We start from the raw sequence: 17362 nt of genomic DNA on the forward strand, positions 1-17362 counted from the left end.
AAATTAATGTAGTTTAATTTTAGTTTCAGCACGCTAAAATGCCAATGCTAGTCAAACACCTACACGCATATTTATATGCAGCAAATTTATAAGCAGCAACATTAAATCTATATGTATGTATATCCTCTATATACATACACGACTCACACATATACATATATGTACAGCGCATTGTAGCATTAGCTGTATTTGCGGTTGCAAGCAGTAAAATGTTGTCCCGAAACAGCCAAAGTAAGCGTATTTATGTATGTGTGTATGCACAGCAGCGCACGAGTATGTACTTCAGTTTTACATGACTTCTCAAGTGGCGCTGTAGCATAGTTTTCGACGGTTTAGCGTTCGGGTTGCAGAAATAATAAACTGCACTTTAGCGGAATTTCCGCACAACTGTAAACGCATAATTGCGGCAACATTCCACTTTACTTCGACTGCCGACTTTTGCGTTGCTGCGCCTAAGTATATGCAACTGCCTACACAAACATATAAGCAAATAATTGAAAATGTTTGCTAAAAATACTTTTTTACTTTGTGATTTCTACTTGGCATCGAAAAAACCGTAATTGAATTGCCTGCCTGGCGTACTCTTGAAGGCTTCTTTTCTTTCTGCGCTTTATACGCATTGTTTCATTGATGAGCGCAATGAAGCAGGCAAACATTGGTTTGCCTCAAAACGCTTTTGCATTGAATTTGTGTGCATAATGAGCATTTAGCATTTGCAACACAATGCAGCTGAACTTTCCATGTGCCACTTAGCTTCGTGCGGCAGCCATTTTTGCAAAGGCAATGCGTTCAGCAAGAGTTGTTGTTAAATAAAAAAAATAAGAAAATAAAAAAACAAAATATAAAATTAAGGCAAGTGGCTGCATTAAAATTTTCAAGGATTTGTTAGTTAATAGTAATTCATTAAAGTCTATACACCTGTAAGTTGGCAGCAAATGTAAGTGCGCTATTAATAAGCCACACACACGCGCATACACCTTACACATACGTATTTAAGTGTATTTATATATAAATAAATTTTCATTTCCACTGCAGCGCGCTTTTATTTGACTGGTGTGCTCATTTTATGTTTTCATGTTTGTAGGTATGTGCGCTTGTCTTACATTTGCAATATGTAAGGACATAATTAAGCGCTTTTATTTTGCTATGTAACTTTGAGCTTGTACTCTCCCAAACCATTGTGAGAATTCAATTACTGAAAAGAAAATAAAGTGATGTCGAAAGTTCTTTTAAAGCTTGAACTCCTAAAATTACGTATTTTTTACGGAAATATTATTTATCTCTGATAGACCTGCGACTTGTTGTCAAAATGCACAGGTTAGGTTAGATTAGATGGCTAATCCCTTTACATGGCATGTAGATCACACTTGGGCTGGAGTCCTTTGTGAAGCCAAATGAAAAACTGCTGTAATTTGATACTAGCTAACGGCAACGCGACCTGAACCTATCTCAAATCTGCTAGTGGCTCTATTCCTATATCCGCTATTTCACCTGGATGTTTAAAAGCATGAGATCGCTGGTGTTTTTGCCTTGATCTGGCAAAGGCGGGACGTTCGAGGCGAAAGTATTGGAATGATATTTTTCCAAACAGTTGATGCCACTTGCATCCGGTAAAATGCTCAATCTACCTGCATGAATCACGATCAAACCGTGTCCAGTTAGGAGTCTTACAACCATTTAAGGTTGACTTTGCTGAGAGCGAAAGTTCACTAGATCCCTAACGATTTAACCTGGACCAGAAGGACTTTTCGAATGCACAGCTGCTAGTAGTTGACCAACGCATGCTGAGCTGGTCTGAGGCCCAAGAGTCCAGGGAACAGTGAACCACAAGAAGCTAACGGAGCTTCTTCTGTTCCTATTCCGCAGTAATTGAAACTGAAGTACCTGTCCTAGCAAGCTAATCAGCCTTCGTTATATACGATAGGCCATCAACATGATCTCACTTAAGCTAAATTAAATTTAGATACTTACGTACTCGGTTAATTTAACTTACCCAACGATAGTTTTTCTCCCGAATCCGGTGGCAGCGTGAAGCCCAGCAGCGCCATCGATGCGATCAGCACGCACGGTATGATCAAATTAAAAAAATAGTACAACGTGCGTCGGCGAATGATGATCGCAAAGGTGATGTCGATATATGGTTCGGGACAGCAGTTGTAGTAGATCTCGTTACGCTTGCCAGGAACACCTGTGACGGGCGGAATGGACGATAAATTAGTAAGAAGAACAACATGAAAGAGCGCTTAAGAAACCACACCACATCTCTAAACGATGATATATAAATACAGTTATTTAATAGTAGTAGTAATATTAATAGAAAAGCGTGAACTCAGGGAAGGAAGATGAACAAAATTTAAGCGGCGTCACTATTAGAGCGACTAACACAAATGAAAGCACTGGAGAAAAAGTTTAGCATGAAATTTATGAAAATAGCTTATGTACAGTTAACTTTAATTCGGAAATTCGAAAATCGTTTACGTGAAAAGCAGCGAATGAACAGTAATGAATGCGAAAGTGAAATAGAATTAGGCGTAGTAAGACAAAAACGATGCGAATGTGTGTGAATGCGAACGAGTGTGCGTGTGTGAGTGGCTGTGATGTAATGCAGTGGTGTGTTAGTGTGTTTCTATGGAGTGGCCAATAATGGTCTTATGAGTAGTGATTTGTGGTTGTTTAGTGCATGCATGACTTGTCAATAAATTCTGTATTGGAGATAATAAAAAATTTCTGTACGATTATAAACTACTTGTAGGAAATTACATAAAATATTTTGGCTAATGTATGTGTATGTGTGTGTTTGTTTAAGATTCTATTTGCTCTCGGAAATGCATTAGTGGTTGTGTGAAGTTTTGTGTATTTATTAAGCAATGTGTGCATAATTCAGCATGTAAATATTTTAGTTATAAATGAACTGAAAACCATAAATTCCTAATATGGCTCTTTGTGTAAAATTTAAAGGCCTAAATTACATTGCAAAAGCGCACAGGCATTCACAAGATTTACTATGAATTTTTAACACAAATTATTTACACATTAAAATAGAAAAGTTAAGCAATCAATTGCAGTGCAGATTAGTTTAATAACGAATTTATTTTGAAATGTTTTGCTAATAACTTGGAAAAAATATATAAAAGAAATTAATTCTATTTGACATAATCTGCAACAATATTTTATTTTTTGTTATAAAATCACATAGTTTGTATTATTGTTAAGCTTTCAGCTTCACTCAAATAACAGAACCTCACTTTACTACAATTCTGCCTATTTAAATCTAATAGCTTTCCAGCATGGCGCTAATTATTTTATCGAAATCCAATGAATGTATTTCAAAATGTGCTGTGAGCGTAGTATTTATTGCTTGCTTTCGAGCAAAAGCACAAAACAAAGCATACTTTTGTGCGCTAATACCATTGTTTGCTTTACACTTTGCTTACAACTCTCCAATGCGAATGTTTGTATGTGCAGCTTCAGCTGCTCAAATTAATTTATATTTTGCAGCGAATGCAGCTGGCGGGCATGCATTTATTGCCGTCGGGATTAAAAGCTGAACACAAATTGCAGGGAAAGAGTAATTGCTGCGCCGGACCATTTATTTCGGACATTGCAGAGCTGCTGTTGCACTATGTGTGTGTGTGTGTGTCTACAAATGCAGGTGACTGATGTGGGCAGTTGAAATGGTAAATGGAATAATATTTTGTGTTTTGTTTTCTGGAGCTAAAAGTGTGCAAATCTCTGTCGAAATTCGAACCTTTTAGCTTAACAGCTGGCAAAGTTCAACTTTAGCTTCCACAATTCAGCAAATCTGGTAATGCAAATGCAAAAACTTCATGCAACGGATGTATACATGTGTATGTGTGAATTTTTGTGAAATTGTAGCGGTTTTATTGGCTTTTTATTAGTTTCCTTATTCGCAAGCTGATTATCAGCTCGATCTGAATGATTTCTGTTTGCCAAAGTGTATTATTCTTCGCTTTCTTTAATTTTGTTTTTTCTGAATATCCTTTTGTTTGAACTTTGCTTCCCTTTTTGTTCTGGCACATTTAAGCAGTTGCATGCAACAACTTCTGCAGCGAAAGTTTTGTGCTGCTTTGCCAAGGGATTTGCATGCGAAATAAGTTTGACTGATGCAGTTCCTCTTGCCTTGATTTATGTAACTCGGTTAGAACTCTCCTAAATTAGATGAGAAGCAATGGCGAATACAACAATAAGTAAATTACTTTGGGTTGTATAGTTTTCTTGAGCCCGAAGACTTTATTAATATATAAAATAATATTATCCAGGTTTATGATATTTCGAAGATAGTAAGACCATAATTATAATTTAATCATTTTAAAGGCGTATTTTAAAATATATTAAATTTTACTATCAGAAATATATAAATATCAGAGAATCTGAAAGTCAAGAATTATTTCAATGAGTTATTAATATTTGAAACTTTTGTTGTTTTTATTGTATTGTTGATTTTTAAGAAGAATATGAGGTTGACTCTCAGAGCGTTAAGCGGCACATCTAGAGTGCCCGACTAAGCAAAGGCGATCTTTGGGAATTAAAAAAAAAAAAAAAAACTACTTCATCAATTGTTGTGATATTTTAAGAGTATATTTAGAAAAATAATGAAAATAAACAGCAACATGTTTGTATAAAAAGATTTAGTATTTTTCGAATAAATTCAAAAAACTTTACTAGAAGATACTATCCATACAATGACTTATGGTTCAGTAAAAATCAAAAATTTACAAAATGGTGGCGTTTTTTAAAACTTTACCCAAAACTTTGATGCCAAAATTCGATTTTTGATCTAATTAAACAACTTGTTGCTAATTTTATGGTGTACTGTATACAGAACATGCAGAAAAATTTCGAGGAATCATTCAAGCGAATGTGAAAAATATGTAGCAGAAGAATATATAAAGTGCTTCTAATTGTGAAAACCTAAATAAAATATAAAACCATTGGACCCTTCTTGGATTAGTGTGTATTTCGAATAAAATATATGTGCTCTCTCTGCAGTTTTCCAAGCACAATTTTTTGACAGAGATAAATTCAAATGCTTAGCTCATTTTGCTTGCATCCATTCATAAATGTAAACTAAAATATTTCAAATCAGCCAAAACTGGGTCACGCACAAGGTGCAGGGATATGTACCTATATATATGTATATATATATTGTCTGTACGCGCCACATACTATTGCCTGTTTACTTTCAAAACTAATATTGCTGTAGTATATCATAAAGTTCTGTTACCCTCTCCCTCGAACCGCCAACACGGCAGAGTTCACTGCAAAATTCTTTGCAAAGACAAGTCAATTTATTTTCGTTGATACGCTAAAGCATAAACAGGCGGCCATTAATTTATTTCCATAGAACAAAGCGTATACGGGATGTCAAATGCGAGCGCAGCTAAACCCAATGCGCTTGCCTACAACAAAAGCACAATAAAAAAAAGCATGCAGAGTTGAAGAAATACGGAGAGAACACTTACAATGACAACTTTATGCTAGCTTGCTTCTAACGCTTGACCTTGTTGCTGTTGTTGTGGTTTCTTGCGCAGCGCTGTGGTCCGCTAAAGTTTAAGTGGCTCACACACACATACTATATACTGGGGCGAGTTCTCGAGCAATATGCGCTTATACAAAACCATTGTGCATGAGCGGCAGCCAACGTACCGCAAGCGGCTGAAGCGGCGCGCTGTGACTGTGTATGTGTGTGTGAAAAATAACGAAAATTGTCATTTGCATAAACTTGTAAAGAATTCACCACAAAAGCTGTTGGATTTGCGAAAAATTTTACAATAAAATTCTACCCATTGGCGCGTGCTTACTGCGGTGCAGGGGAAGGGCGAATGATTTTGCAAATGCAAAAAAAAAACAAAAACAGTGAGGGAAAAATGAAAAATATCTCCACTAAATAAATAAAATACCAGCGAACACTCGCTAGCTGGTGCGCTTGACTGCGAAGCAATGAAGTAGCATTAGTTATGGCCGAATTGCCTGAAGAGCGCTGGCTGTGTGTGTAGGGTAGGCGAGCAATGCCGGCGCGCAGTATCGGGGACAGCGTGCGCCAAATGATCGGTTTGCCGTGCAGTCGCGCACGAAAATAAACAAGAAGTTACGTAAAGTGATTGCCCTGCCGAGGTAGAGTGCTGTTGGCTATTGTGGTTGTTATTTTTGTTATTGCTGTGTTTTTCTATTTGTTGCACGCAGACTTTACATTGAAGCCACTTCGGTGTACCTGCCACAGCGAACCCTCGCCGCCAAGCAGCGCTTTGCCTATTCAGCAACACTCGCTCCTCTTGGCGTGTGTGTGTTGGTGTGTGCTGCGGTGCTTGCAAGCCAACCGACGACTTTAGTGGTATTTTAGCATAGTTGTTTATTTTATTGTTGTTTTTTTCTAACTTTTAGTTTTTTGCTTTTAAATTTTGTGCTTTACTTTGTTTGAGCAACAAAACGTTGCGCAAAACTTTGAGCCAGCTGGTGTTGCGCTCCGCCAGCCGCAAGTTGTGCCCCTCGTGCTCACGTTTGGTCGTCGTATTTTGAAATGTGGTACGCGTGTGCACGTTTGTGTGTGTGTACCCGCCAGTATTGCTGTAAATGTTGGTGTTTATTTTTGCGAAATAGTTTATTGTTGCATACAAACAGGCGCCGTGTGTGCATAGCAATCTGTGTATTAGGCAACAGCGGCGGCGCTCTAAGCCTCTGCTTACTTTCTTACTGATAGCAAATAGCACAAGGTCCGCTTCGCAAAATACGCACGCATCGGACGGGCGGGTGGATTGAATGCTAAGTTTAGTTTATAAACTTGAAAACGGAGTGCTTGAGTTGGTCCACTAGCTGTCACTTAAGCAAAAGAGTGCTATTAAATAAAGGATGCATTAAAGTGAAATAATGTCTAGTGGTGGGCACGCAGACAAAGCTTGACAATTTTATCAAGCATGAAAAACTAGTCAGAGTTTGTAAAAGTACCTATATGCACGTTTTTGCCTTACCCCTGCGACAATTGCCTTATACTTAAGTATAAAATCTTCTTTAGAAGCCGAGCCGCCAGCTTTGGAAACTATTAACGGGTGTAATGCAAAGTCTTTATTAATCGTTTTTTACAAAGATAACTTGTGTGTTATTTTTTCCATTCTGTTTTAGAATTTTTTCTTATAAAATAAGTTATTGTAATACTTAGTAGGAAAAGTTCAGAGGAATATAAGAATATGCAAGAGCACGTATTTTTTCGTAGAAAAAATTATGATTTGAGTTATATAAAATTTTTGAGCCAATAATATCTTAATAAAGCTGCTTTAGTTTCTGCGCTCTGCCATGATAATGTGCGCCACTGCGTATACGTAACCAAGCTGAGTGGTAATAAATTAAGAAAATCTCATACTCTTCTGTATATGTATTAGCGTATATGCGTCTAGCATATGTACTTTTTATTTTATTTGATGAATTTAGCTTATGTTTTTAAGCTTCTAACATGTATGTCAAGGAAAACGCCCGAATCCAAACTCGTTACACTCTTACAAACATGAAAACAAATAAATATTGTATTAAAAGTAAAAACTTTATTTGTTCCTGAGCAAAGTTTTCTATGCAAATTAATGCCTACACGATAGCCTGCGCAGCTGCGCATTATAGTTAGTTGAAATTCAGTTTCTAACAAATTTTCGGCTCACATGACTGCCGTCGCCATTGCCGGTGCAAAAAGAGCTGCACATTAGGCTCGTTCAACTAGAAAGTGTTGTTTGTGCATGTGTTTTCAAAGGCTTATATACATGTTATATATACATACAGTGCAGATGACTAATGTACATATCCATTTCGTACAAAATTATTCAAGGTAGTCTTGTTTTGTTTAAAAAACATTTGTGTTCAACTAAAATCCAAACTTTTCTTTTGAAATGTTTGCAGGTATGTGCAAAGCATAATGCAATTGCAACTGTTTGATTCACTTTGTTATTGGAAATATTCGTTCGAATCTCACAGGCATGGGAGAAATTAGTAAAATGTATTTGTGCTGCATTCGAAATTTATTTTTAAAATGCCTTAAATTGCGTATTGGAAGTATTCAGAGAAAAATCGTTTGATAAAAAAGTGCCTTTTGATGGCAAAATAAAATGTGCCAAGGGCTTTTAGGCATGTGATTTTTTTTTTTTTTGTAGAATGGAGGAATTATAATGAAATATGTAGAAGTGACTTTCAGCTTTAGCTTTTTTTGGGATAGCTATTAAGCCGGATACCAAAAAAGACGTTTGTATTTGATGAATATCACACATATCATATATAAGTATACTCTGGTTAATTATCGCTCAAAGGCATACAAATGTATTTTCACTTTTATCTTCAAGTATTTACCAGCTTTGAGGTGCTTTTTTGCTTAGTATATGATTGAGCAAATTTATTTGCTTATATGTGCCGCCGGGCATTAAGTTATGAACACATGTATGGAAAACTCTAGGCCCACTTTAAATCGGAAAATCTTATTCTCAGTTATAGACTCGCAACTTAGGCCTCGTTGGTTCATAGATTTTTTAAACCGAAGCTCTTCGCTATGTCAATAACAATCAGCTAAGTACTAAATAGTTTGCATTGAATGGATGTAGAGCGAAGCCATACAGCACGAAAAATTCTCACTATATGGGGGCGAACGTTTTGTTATCCAATTATATTAATTTGTACTGACGCTGCCTTTTAGCTGTCTCTGTTGAGTGAACTTTATAGACGTGCCTGCATATGCTTTCCGTATTAGTTCCTGACACATATACAGCATCGGCTATAAAAAATAAGATAAAGTGGTTGCCATATGAAAATTAGAAAACAGCTGAAAAGCAATCAAAGCCGACAAAATAATTAATTTCAAAGCATTAAGAAAAGACGTTTATTTAGGCTGCACCGAAGCTATATTTCACAGGTGCATTTCTTATAGCATAATTGGGTATAAAAATATATGCTATCTGATTTTGACCGGTCAGCGGTTGCATGTCAGCTATAAGCTATATTATTACGATCTAAACAATATGTTTGGAAATGATAGCAGTGTCTTGGGTAATAAACTGTCCAAATTCTGTGACGATACCTAGACAAATAAAAGAGTATTCTATACAAGAACATCAGTGTGATCGGTCAGTTGTATGGCAGCAATATGCTATAGAGAACTGATCTGAATAATTGTTTTTAAGATTGTATCATTGCCTGAGGCGATAATCCGCCTGAAAGTTTTGTGAAGATATCTCGTCAACCGAAAAAACTTCACATATAAACACTTTATGCCGATCGTTCAGCTTGTATGTCAGCTACATATTATTGTGATCTAATATCAACCGTTCCGATAAATGAGAAGATTTTTGGTGTGAAAAGGACGGGTACAAAATTCCAGATCGATATCTCAAATTGAGGTACTACAATAGTTTGTACATACAGATGGACGGAGAGACAGACGGTAATGGTAAAATCGACTCAGCTCGTCCCGCTGGTCAATTATATATATACTTGGTAGTGGCTTTTTCTTTTGGGTGTTACAGAATTCGTGACAAACTTAATATACCTCACTAAGTGTATAGAAAAATTATTTTACAACTTATAGAAATTTTTAAAAATATTCCAAAATGTTATGCACAATGCTATGTAAATAAAACTATGTTCTATGAGAATTCGAAATTTAAGCTAAAAGATTGTATTAACAGAAAATAATATTTACTATATATTATATAATCTAGAATATATAGTATATATACGGTATTATTTGCAAAACATTTCAAAGCTGTAATATTTAAAATTTCATTAAAATAATGTTTTTTTTTAATTCATATATTTATAATTTTCTCTACTAAATGTAAATAAATGTCTCATTATCTCACATTCATAAGACGCACATGCTACAAATTTGCATACACATTGGTCTAGTAGCTAATTATTTGTATTTACAATTATGAGTATTAGATAGAAATGTGATGAATTGGTGTTTAGGAAAAGCTTACCTCGAATTTAATTATGTTTAGTTAGTTTTAAGTTTTTTTTTTTGATTTTTTCTTTTTGAAAATGGAAAATGCGCTAATGCGTATTCTTTGCCAAATTGAAAGGTGCAAATTTCTGTTGCTACGTTGCGAGATTTCGAATTCATTCATTGACATAGAATACACATCAGCCTATTTTCGTTGCAATACATTCATTTATTGCCAAAATCAAAATTTTACAAAGGCGAAACATTTACGCGGCTATTTCGGACTTGAATAGTTAAAGCGCCCTTTGAAGTATTTTTTGTTTTTGTATTTTTTAACATTTTTTTTTATTGGTGAGTGGGTAAAGTGGGTGAGTTTTGTATTTTATTTTTCATTTAACTACAGTTTAGAGTGAAGAGCAATTTGCTTTTGAGCGTAGTGAGCTGACAGTTTGGATGAAGTCGATGAATCAGTTTAGAAATGAAGTTTTTTGGGAAAGAAATGTAATGACTTTTCTGTTGTGCAGTATTGGTTTTGATTGTTGTTTCTTCAAACGACTTTGGTATTGCTGCATTGTGTTTGTTTGTTTTGGAGCGATTAAATTATGTTCTTTAAGAGCCGGGAAAACTGCATTTTTTACACCTTCAACGAATCAGCACGGCTTTTGGTAATAGTTTAGCAGCTCTAGAAACTTTTATATTAGGATTATGCTTTGAAGCATAATTTTTTTTCGTGGACGCAGTATTCACACTTCTATCCTTGCTATTTTTCTAGCCTTCGTTATATTTAGTCTGCTCGTACTTTTTGTAGGAATTCCAGCAACTTGCCAGAATATCATAAATTCAATTAAAGTAGTAAAAAATCGCGCATGTATTCACCGTTGAATTACGTATACGCCAATAAAATCTGCAAGCCCAATGCTCTATAAATTCTTTGAATGTCGACGGCAGCGATTTTTGCCGGCTTAGGCTTGCAGCTGCCACAGCGGAACGAAGCAGGTGCTGTGTAGGGTTGGCACATAAACTACTTGCTGTAACTCGACAAACGGCTAGCTGGCACAAAAAACATTGGCCTATGTTTATTTTTATTTTTCGAAAATATTTATTTACTGCTGCTTGCTGGTGAATTGCAGCAATTTGGTAACAGTAAAGGCTAAGGAAATATTTTGGCCCAAAAAGCAATTGAAAAATGTTGCTATAAATAAATTCTGCAAGCGGTTTTACTGCTGCTTAAAGTACACTGCCACAAACTCAAAATACTTGTGGTACTGCTTCTACTTGCTGGTTAAATAGATTGTTCGCAAACGAATCGTTTGGATTTTTAGCATTTTTTGAAAAAGCCGCCTTAACTAATTTATGATCGGCTAAAAGCGATTCGTCGATTTATGAGGCGTTTTGTTATCAATTTAACCGCAACGGACCGACTGTAAGCTGTGCCAGTGAGATTGCTGTTAAGATCTACCTTTCAATATAATCTATCCTAACCTAACCTGTAGTATTGACAATGGAAAAAACTACTTTAAAGCAGAAAATTTAAAGTAAGCAAATTGCGGAAATACTCTTCTAGAGTTTCAACTAAGGTAACTCATACGCCTCGGCAAACTATTCGTTTGACCTTCATACAAAGCGAAATATGTGGGCTTTTTCCCTCGTTTTGGTTACATTTTCGTTTTATTTTACACTGTGACTTATCTAAGGCGTCGATTGGCAGCCAAAAAATAATTTGTAATTGAATTCGTTATCTATAGAATAGTAAGAGAATTCCTTGCAATGAAATTTTGAGTCAAAAAATGGTGCTGATTCATTCAAATGTATAAAAATACATTAAATCTGCATGGCAAAAGGCTGAATAGAAAATTTTCCTACTTTTGAGTCACATTTGAACTTTTATAGAAATGTGGACGATTTGTTTGGCAGTACAGCTAATTGTAAAATTTTGTCAAATGAATCATGAGTTCAAGAATTGTGGCGACATATAGTAGAGATATAAAGTAAATGTGGTAAGGAAGTATAGCTTTGAAAAGTAACTGTGAACATAGATTTGAGCTAAGAGTGGTAGAGTATAGCATGTATGCGAATAGAGTCGGCTTATGCGCAATAATGTGATTGTTGTTGTTAGTAGGTAATTTAAAAGTAAGCACATTTATTTTTTAGTTTAGAAAAGCACTTAGCTTGAACCTATTTATTTTATGAATTTCTTATTGAATTATTTTATTAATTATTTTTAAATCTTTAGCGGTAGTTAAGCTTCAGCTAAAATTCTGTTAATGAGCGTGTGTGCGTGTGTACACATATGTAATACACATATATATGAATGTGCTATGCTTGGAGCCAACACGGCAGCAACATGTACTGTGCTTGCGTCACCTAGTTACACACAAACACAATGACAACAACAACTACACGAATTTTCTAGCACTTCGGCGCTACTCACCCAATAGTTCCCACTCGCCGTTGAGCACGTAACTGCTGATATCACCGCCAGTTTCATCTTGTAATTGCAAGTCCAGCTGTGAAAGTGCGGAGTATGATTAATAAATACACGTTTTAATTTGAATAGCTTAAATGAAAACTCATAAAAAAAGGCAAAAAACAAAAAAAAAAAACACAACAATGCGATTTGCTGAAAATCAGCAAACTCTTATAAAAGGTTGATAATCGTTGAAAACTACACGCTGTCATCGTCCATCAGTTCTGCAACTTTTTAATTGGCCGCATTTTCAACGCGTTGAATTCTTCCACAACACTGGACGGTCTTGCCACGCTGAAGTAACAGTTATAGTATGTGTGTGCTTCGGTTGTTCGCATAATGGCGTTTCGCTTTCGAGAGTCATTGTTGTATGCTCCAATCGGATAGCACACTTCATTTATCATTATAATTCGCTTCTATTTAATGTCATACGTTTACAGTTATATATGTTAATATGTGTGTGTATATGCGTGTAAGTTTGTGTGTGTTTATGTGCTACTGTGTTTAATTGTTTGACAACTGATTCAAACCTGAAATCCATCGTATGTCCAACTGCCGAATTTCATTTCGCAGCGCTGATCATCGAACGGAAACCACGTGATGTCGATTTTGCATGTGGACTTGAATATACCCGGCGGCACATATAAGCACGAACCGTTGTTGCGTACCACCACATTCGTTTGATATGTGCCATCGAAACCCTCGTCAGCGCTGTTGTACATCAGCACATCCGGTTTCCATATCCGATGCGGCGGTATGCGTAAATCCTTAACGCCGCCATAATCGGATGTATTCCAACGGAGATTCATGTCATTCCACTCCTGTGCGCGGGAGGTAGCAAGTAAAAGCATGAAAAATAATTAATATGCATGAATGGCGAAAGATAACTGTGAAGTGAATGAACTGCGGCAAATGAATTGTGAATTTAATAATTAATGGTGTAACAAAAATTAAAGAAAAAAAGGTTTGAGTTAATATAAAATTTATTGAGACAAATATTATAAACGCTTGAATGTGTAAAAGACTTGCTATAGTTAGTCAATGCGCTTCTTGGTATGATAAAATAAGCAATTTCATGTGTTTCTTTCTGATTTCAGTAGTTGTTTTTGTGGTGACAACTAATCCCCATTATTGCTATTATTGAACTATCACGACTGCTTACTGTATCTCTTATTTTTCAACTTCATGAAATATCTATATACCTATATTTTATTTATACAAAATTAAATTTTTGCATACAAAATTGAATATTTTTTGGTTATATTTATATAATTTTTGTGTCGGGAGCTGTCCATCAACTTTAGTTTCAGACTACCAGACCACTGTTGCGTTTTTCAAGTGGAGGTGACTGCCATCAGGGTAGTGGTAGATATACTGCTCCGAAGTGCAGGCGCCTTCAGAGAGCTGTGCATTCATTCTGATAGCCAAGTGGCAATACTGGCTTTGAGATCACTGACTATGCGCTCAAAACTAGTCAAGCAGTGCATGAACTAATTAGCAACAGCTTCAAGAAATTCAAATGTTTCAGTAGAAGCAACTTCGGAAAACCTAGCGAAGTGGCTGGGAGTGATATTAATCGCCTTAGTAAATTTGTCGTAAGCTCAAAACGCTTTGTCGAACTATGAGGTGATGCACTTTAAGGAGTTTCCTACGATCTGCCGTAGGTCAGTTAATAAACATCTTTAGAAATGTTCTCAGATGCTTTCTTAATTGCAAGTTCTCGTTTTTTGTTTCGCTTTTTAAATGCAATGTCGAGCAGAAACTAATAACAAAAGTGGTCAGAAAGAAGCTTTAACCAAATAAAAATTAATATTCTTCTTTCATTTGCAAATATTTACCAAAAAATCGTAGAATTAATCTGCAAGAGAACCTTTAAAAATTCCTCTAAGCATAACTTAAAAACTTCTCAAACGTTCTACAAAATATTTGTGCAGCTAATAGCACACGCCACACACACGCTGAAATGCATAAACAAATATGCCTAATTGATTCCGATTGAAAAGCTACAACACACTCCATTTAAGCACTTTCATTTTAGAAAGCAGCTCTATGTGTATATATCTATGTGTGTGTGTGTGTGTTTGCGACTGCATGCATAACAAAAATATTGCTTTTACACATTTTTCAATTATCGAAACATAAAACTAATTTACTTAATGCCGACAAAGGAAGAAGCTAAGTTCATAGAGCAGAAATTTTGCCAATTGAATGGCCATTAGAAGTATCCGCAGTTCATGTGTGTGTATTCCAAGCATGACTAGATGCAAAATATCCATAACCGAACTCTGGCCGGAAGCTGAAGTTAGTCACACACATACACGCACACAAGCGCATAGACAGTTCATGAGCAAATGCAATAAGTGGCTTGCGGAGAGCTGGCGAATGTGGTTAACTGCATAAAATATATTTTTCTGAAACAAAATTGGGAAATGTGGCAAAAGCAACAAGAAATCGAATAATATTTCTACGAAGTAATGTGAGTGAGCTCACAAAAGCACGAATGTGTGTGTGTGTGTCGGAAAAATCCCTTTTGTTGCATTTGTTTGTGGATAGGTACATGTATATGTATGTGTGTGTGCATACAAGTATATCGGTGGTAACCTCCCAGGCATGGCGTGACATGTGATGCGAGTTTTCCATTATCACGAAAATGCAAACAAGATAAGTTTAATGCAGTACCGTTAACCACAAAGTGCAACAATAAAATCAACAACGCAACAAAATTGAGCAAAATGCAAAAGCAACAACAAAAACCACTGAAAAAATTTTGCTGTAGCTTATAAGCAGCTGCTTCATATACAAACACACATGCACACACGAACATATCCCAACGTAATCCAGGATACTGTCAGTTGGTTAGAAAATTCGTTTGCATTTTCCTCTTTCCAAAACCAAAAAAATGAAGCTTATTTACTTTTTGTCTGCCACTCTCTCTGTAAACGTCAATGTGTGTATGCATGCGTGTGACTGTGTGTGTGTGCCAGTTTTGCTTTTCGAAATGTCAGTTAATTTGCTCTGGAATCAATTGCTGTTTTTCTCCCAAATAAACGCATTACAACCAGGATAGAACCGGCTGGCTGTAAAAATATACAAGTATACCTTTGGAACTGCGCACACACGCACACACTGACGCATTTTACCAAATTGTAGGTGGCGCAATAAAATATTAAATTGGCCACACTTTTCGTGTGGGATTTGGAGTGGAAATAAGTGTAATTTAAAGTGAATGAGGTTGGTATTTGGAAATTACTTAGCAGCGCTTAGAGGCGGCCGGGAATTAGGTCAGCAGCCAATTTGGTTAGTTGTTTGCATAAGAACGAACAGAACTATGAACTAGGGAGCTTTTACGCATTTAAATGTGAGGCAAGCGTAAAGCATTACAAACATTTTAAATTAACTTAAAATGTTTATAGAAAACGGATTTATAAAAATCTTCGGCACAATGTTTGACACAATATCAAACTATTTAAAACTAACATTAACATTTTATATCGATATTTCAATTAGATTTTTAGTTAGCGCCCTCTAAAATGTATTTCACTCAGCGCTATCAGTTAAGCTCTAAACGCGTTTTTCTCAAAACTACGTTTTCCAAATTTGCTTGAGTGATTACACGAGAGAAAATATCCAGCAACTCTCAATTTTTTTCCATAGACCTACCAGTTTTCGATCTAATCCAGCCAAAAAATTATCAAAATTTTGGGTAAAATACAATTTTTTTTCGATCGTGGGTTATTGTAAGAAAAATATCTTCTAGTTGAAAAGGTTATATTTCCGAAGAAGGCCGGAATCACTGCAGCAGTGGAACATGTTTTTTAATCGCCCGCAGAGATCGCGTATAATTTGAAAAATACTTTTTTATTTTACAAAAATTTTACAGTGTTTTTTAAATATACATATATGTACATATAAAAATATCGCTTAAAATTTTACAACAATTGATGCAGGAGTTGTTTTCTTTTAAATTCAAAAATCGTCACACTAGGTGTGCTCCTTAAGCTCTCTCTAAGAAAGCGTTTAAAAACAATAAGCGAAAATTAAATATACATATATACATATTTTAATATAAAATGAAACTAAGCCTCAAATATGTTGGAAAATGTGGAAATGATATAAATTAAATACTTATGAGTTTGGTTATAAATAGAAAATAATTAAACTAAATTGAAATTATTTTTCATTAGCCCATAGCTACTACTGAGGCAGTACAATTTCATTAGAACTTACCAGTTTCAGCCAAACATTCGTGACAAGCAACTGATTCTTCTCATCCTGAAAGTACAAAAAAGTATGAAAATTACTTTTATTATAAAAATTATTATTTAATTTTTTTTAGTTAAGCTTAATAACTAGTAGTCTTAAAATAACAGTTGCAATCTATTAGCTGAAAGTCTGAAATATAACCAGTCATTCTAAATTAAAAATATTGTCATTGAATACCAAAAATCACGCTTCACGCACAACTAAAAAACAAAGTTTTAAAACCGGACATATTTTAAGCGATAATAAGTTAGCACGGCTTGTGGAAATGCACACACACATGGACACGAAGTTCACCCTGCATGGACCAATTGTCGTAGCAAACGAGCCATTAAGCTTAACTTCCGGAAACCTCTCTGCGCATGCTACACTTGCCACTTCGCTCCCACAAGGCTGCCACTAGTAATGCTTCCCTGGCGGTAGTCAATCAAATTGAGACAGCAATGGTGCTGATTGCGATGCGCTTCATTAATCGAATTACAGAATTATAGACGTCCAGCGCGGCTTTAGCGGCATTCATGAAGTGCGTTAAAATACACAACACAAGTGTAAGCGAGAGGGAGAGGAAGAGGAAGAAAGAGAGAGAGTGAAAAAAGCAGTGCGCGAACGAAATGTGCAATACCAGGCATGCTCTTCAATGTTCAAGACTACGGCCATAACATTGTGGTGGAAAAAAGAGCAACAAACACGGTTGGAAAGCATTTTCA

The 17362-nt window shown here is 35.7% G+C and overlaps 1 protein-coding gene across 1 annotated transcript in view; it reads right to left on the minus strand.

Annotated features, from left to right (window-relative positions):
* LOC106624863 (nicotinic Acetylcholine Receptor alpha5) overlaps positions 1 to 17362 on the minus strand; it is a 177739-nt gene that overhangs the window by 33807 nt on the left and 126570 nt on the right. Inside the window, exons 5-8 of the mRNA XM_070107248.1 lie at positions 16623 to 16667; positions 12926 to 13216; positions 12360 to 12435; positions 1994 to 2188 (exon numbers count right to left, since the gene is read on the minus strand). Of these exons, the coding sequence (XP_069963349.1) occupies positions 1994 to 2188; positions 12360 to 12435; positions 12926 to 13216; positions 16623 to 16667 (607 nt within the window). The remainder of the gene's footprint in view (positions 1 to 1993; positions 2189 to 12359; positions 12436 to 12925; positions 13217 to 16622; positions 16668 to 17362) is intronic.

Source organism: Bactrocera oleae, chromosome 3 (genome assembly GCF_042242935.1).
Source record: "Bactrocera oleae isolate idBacOlea1 chromosome 3, idBacOlea1, whole genome shotgun sequence".
Taxonomy (NCBI): domain Eukaryota; kingdom Metazoa; phylum Arthropoda; class Insecta; order Diptera; family Tephritidae; genus Bactrocera; species Bactrocera oleae.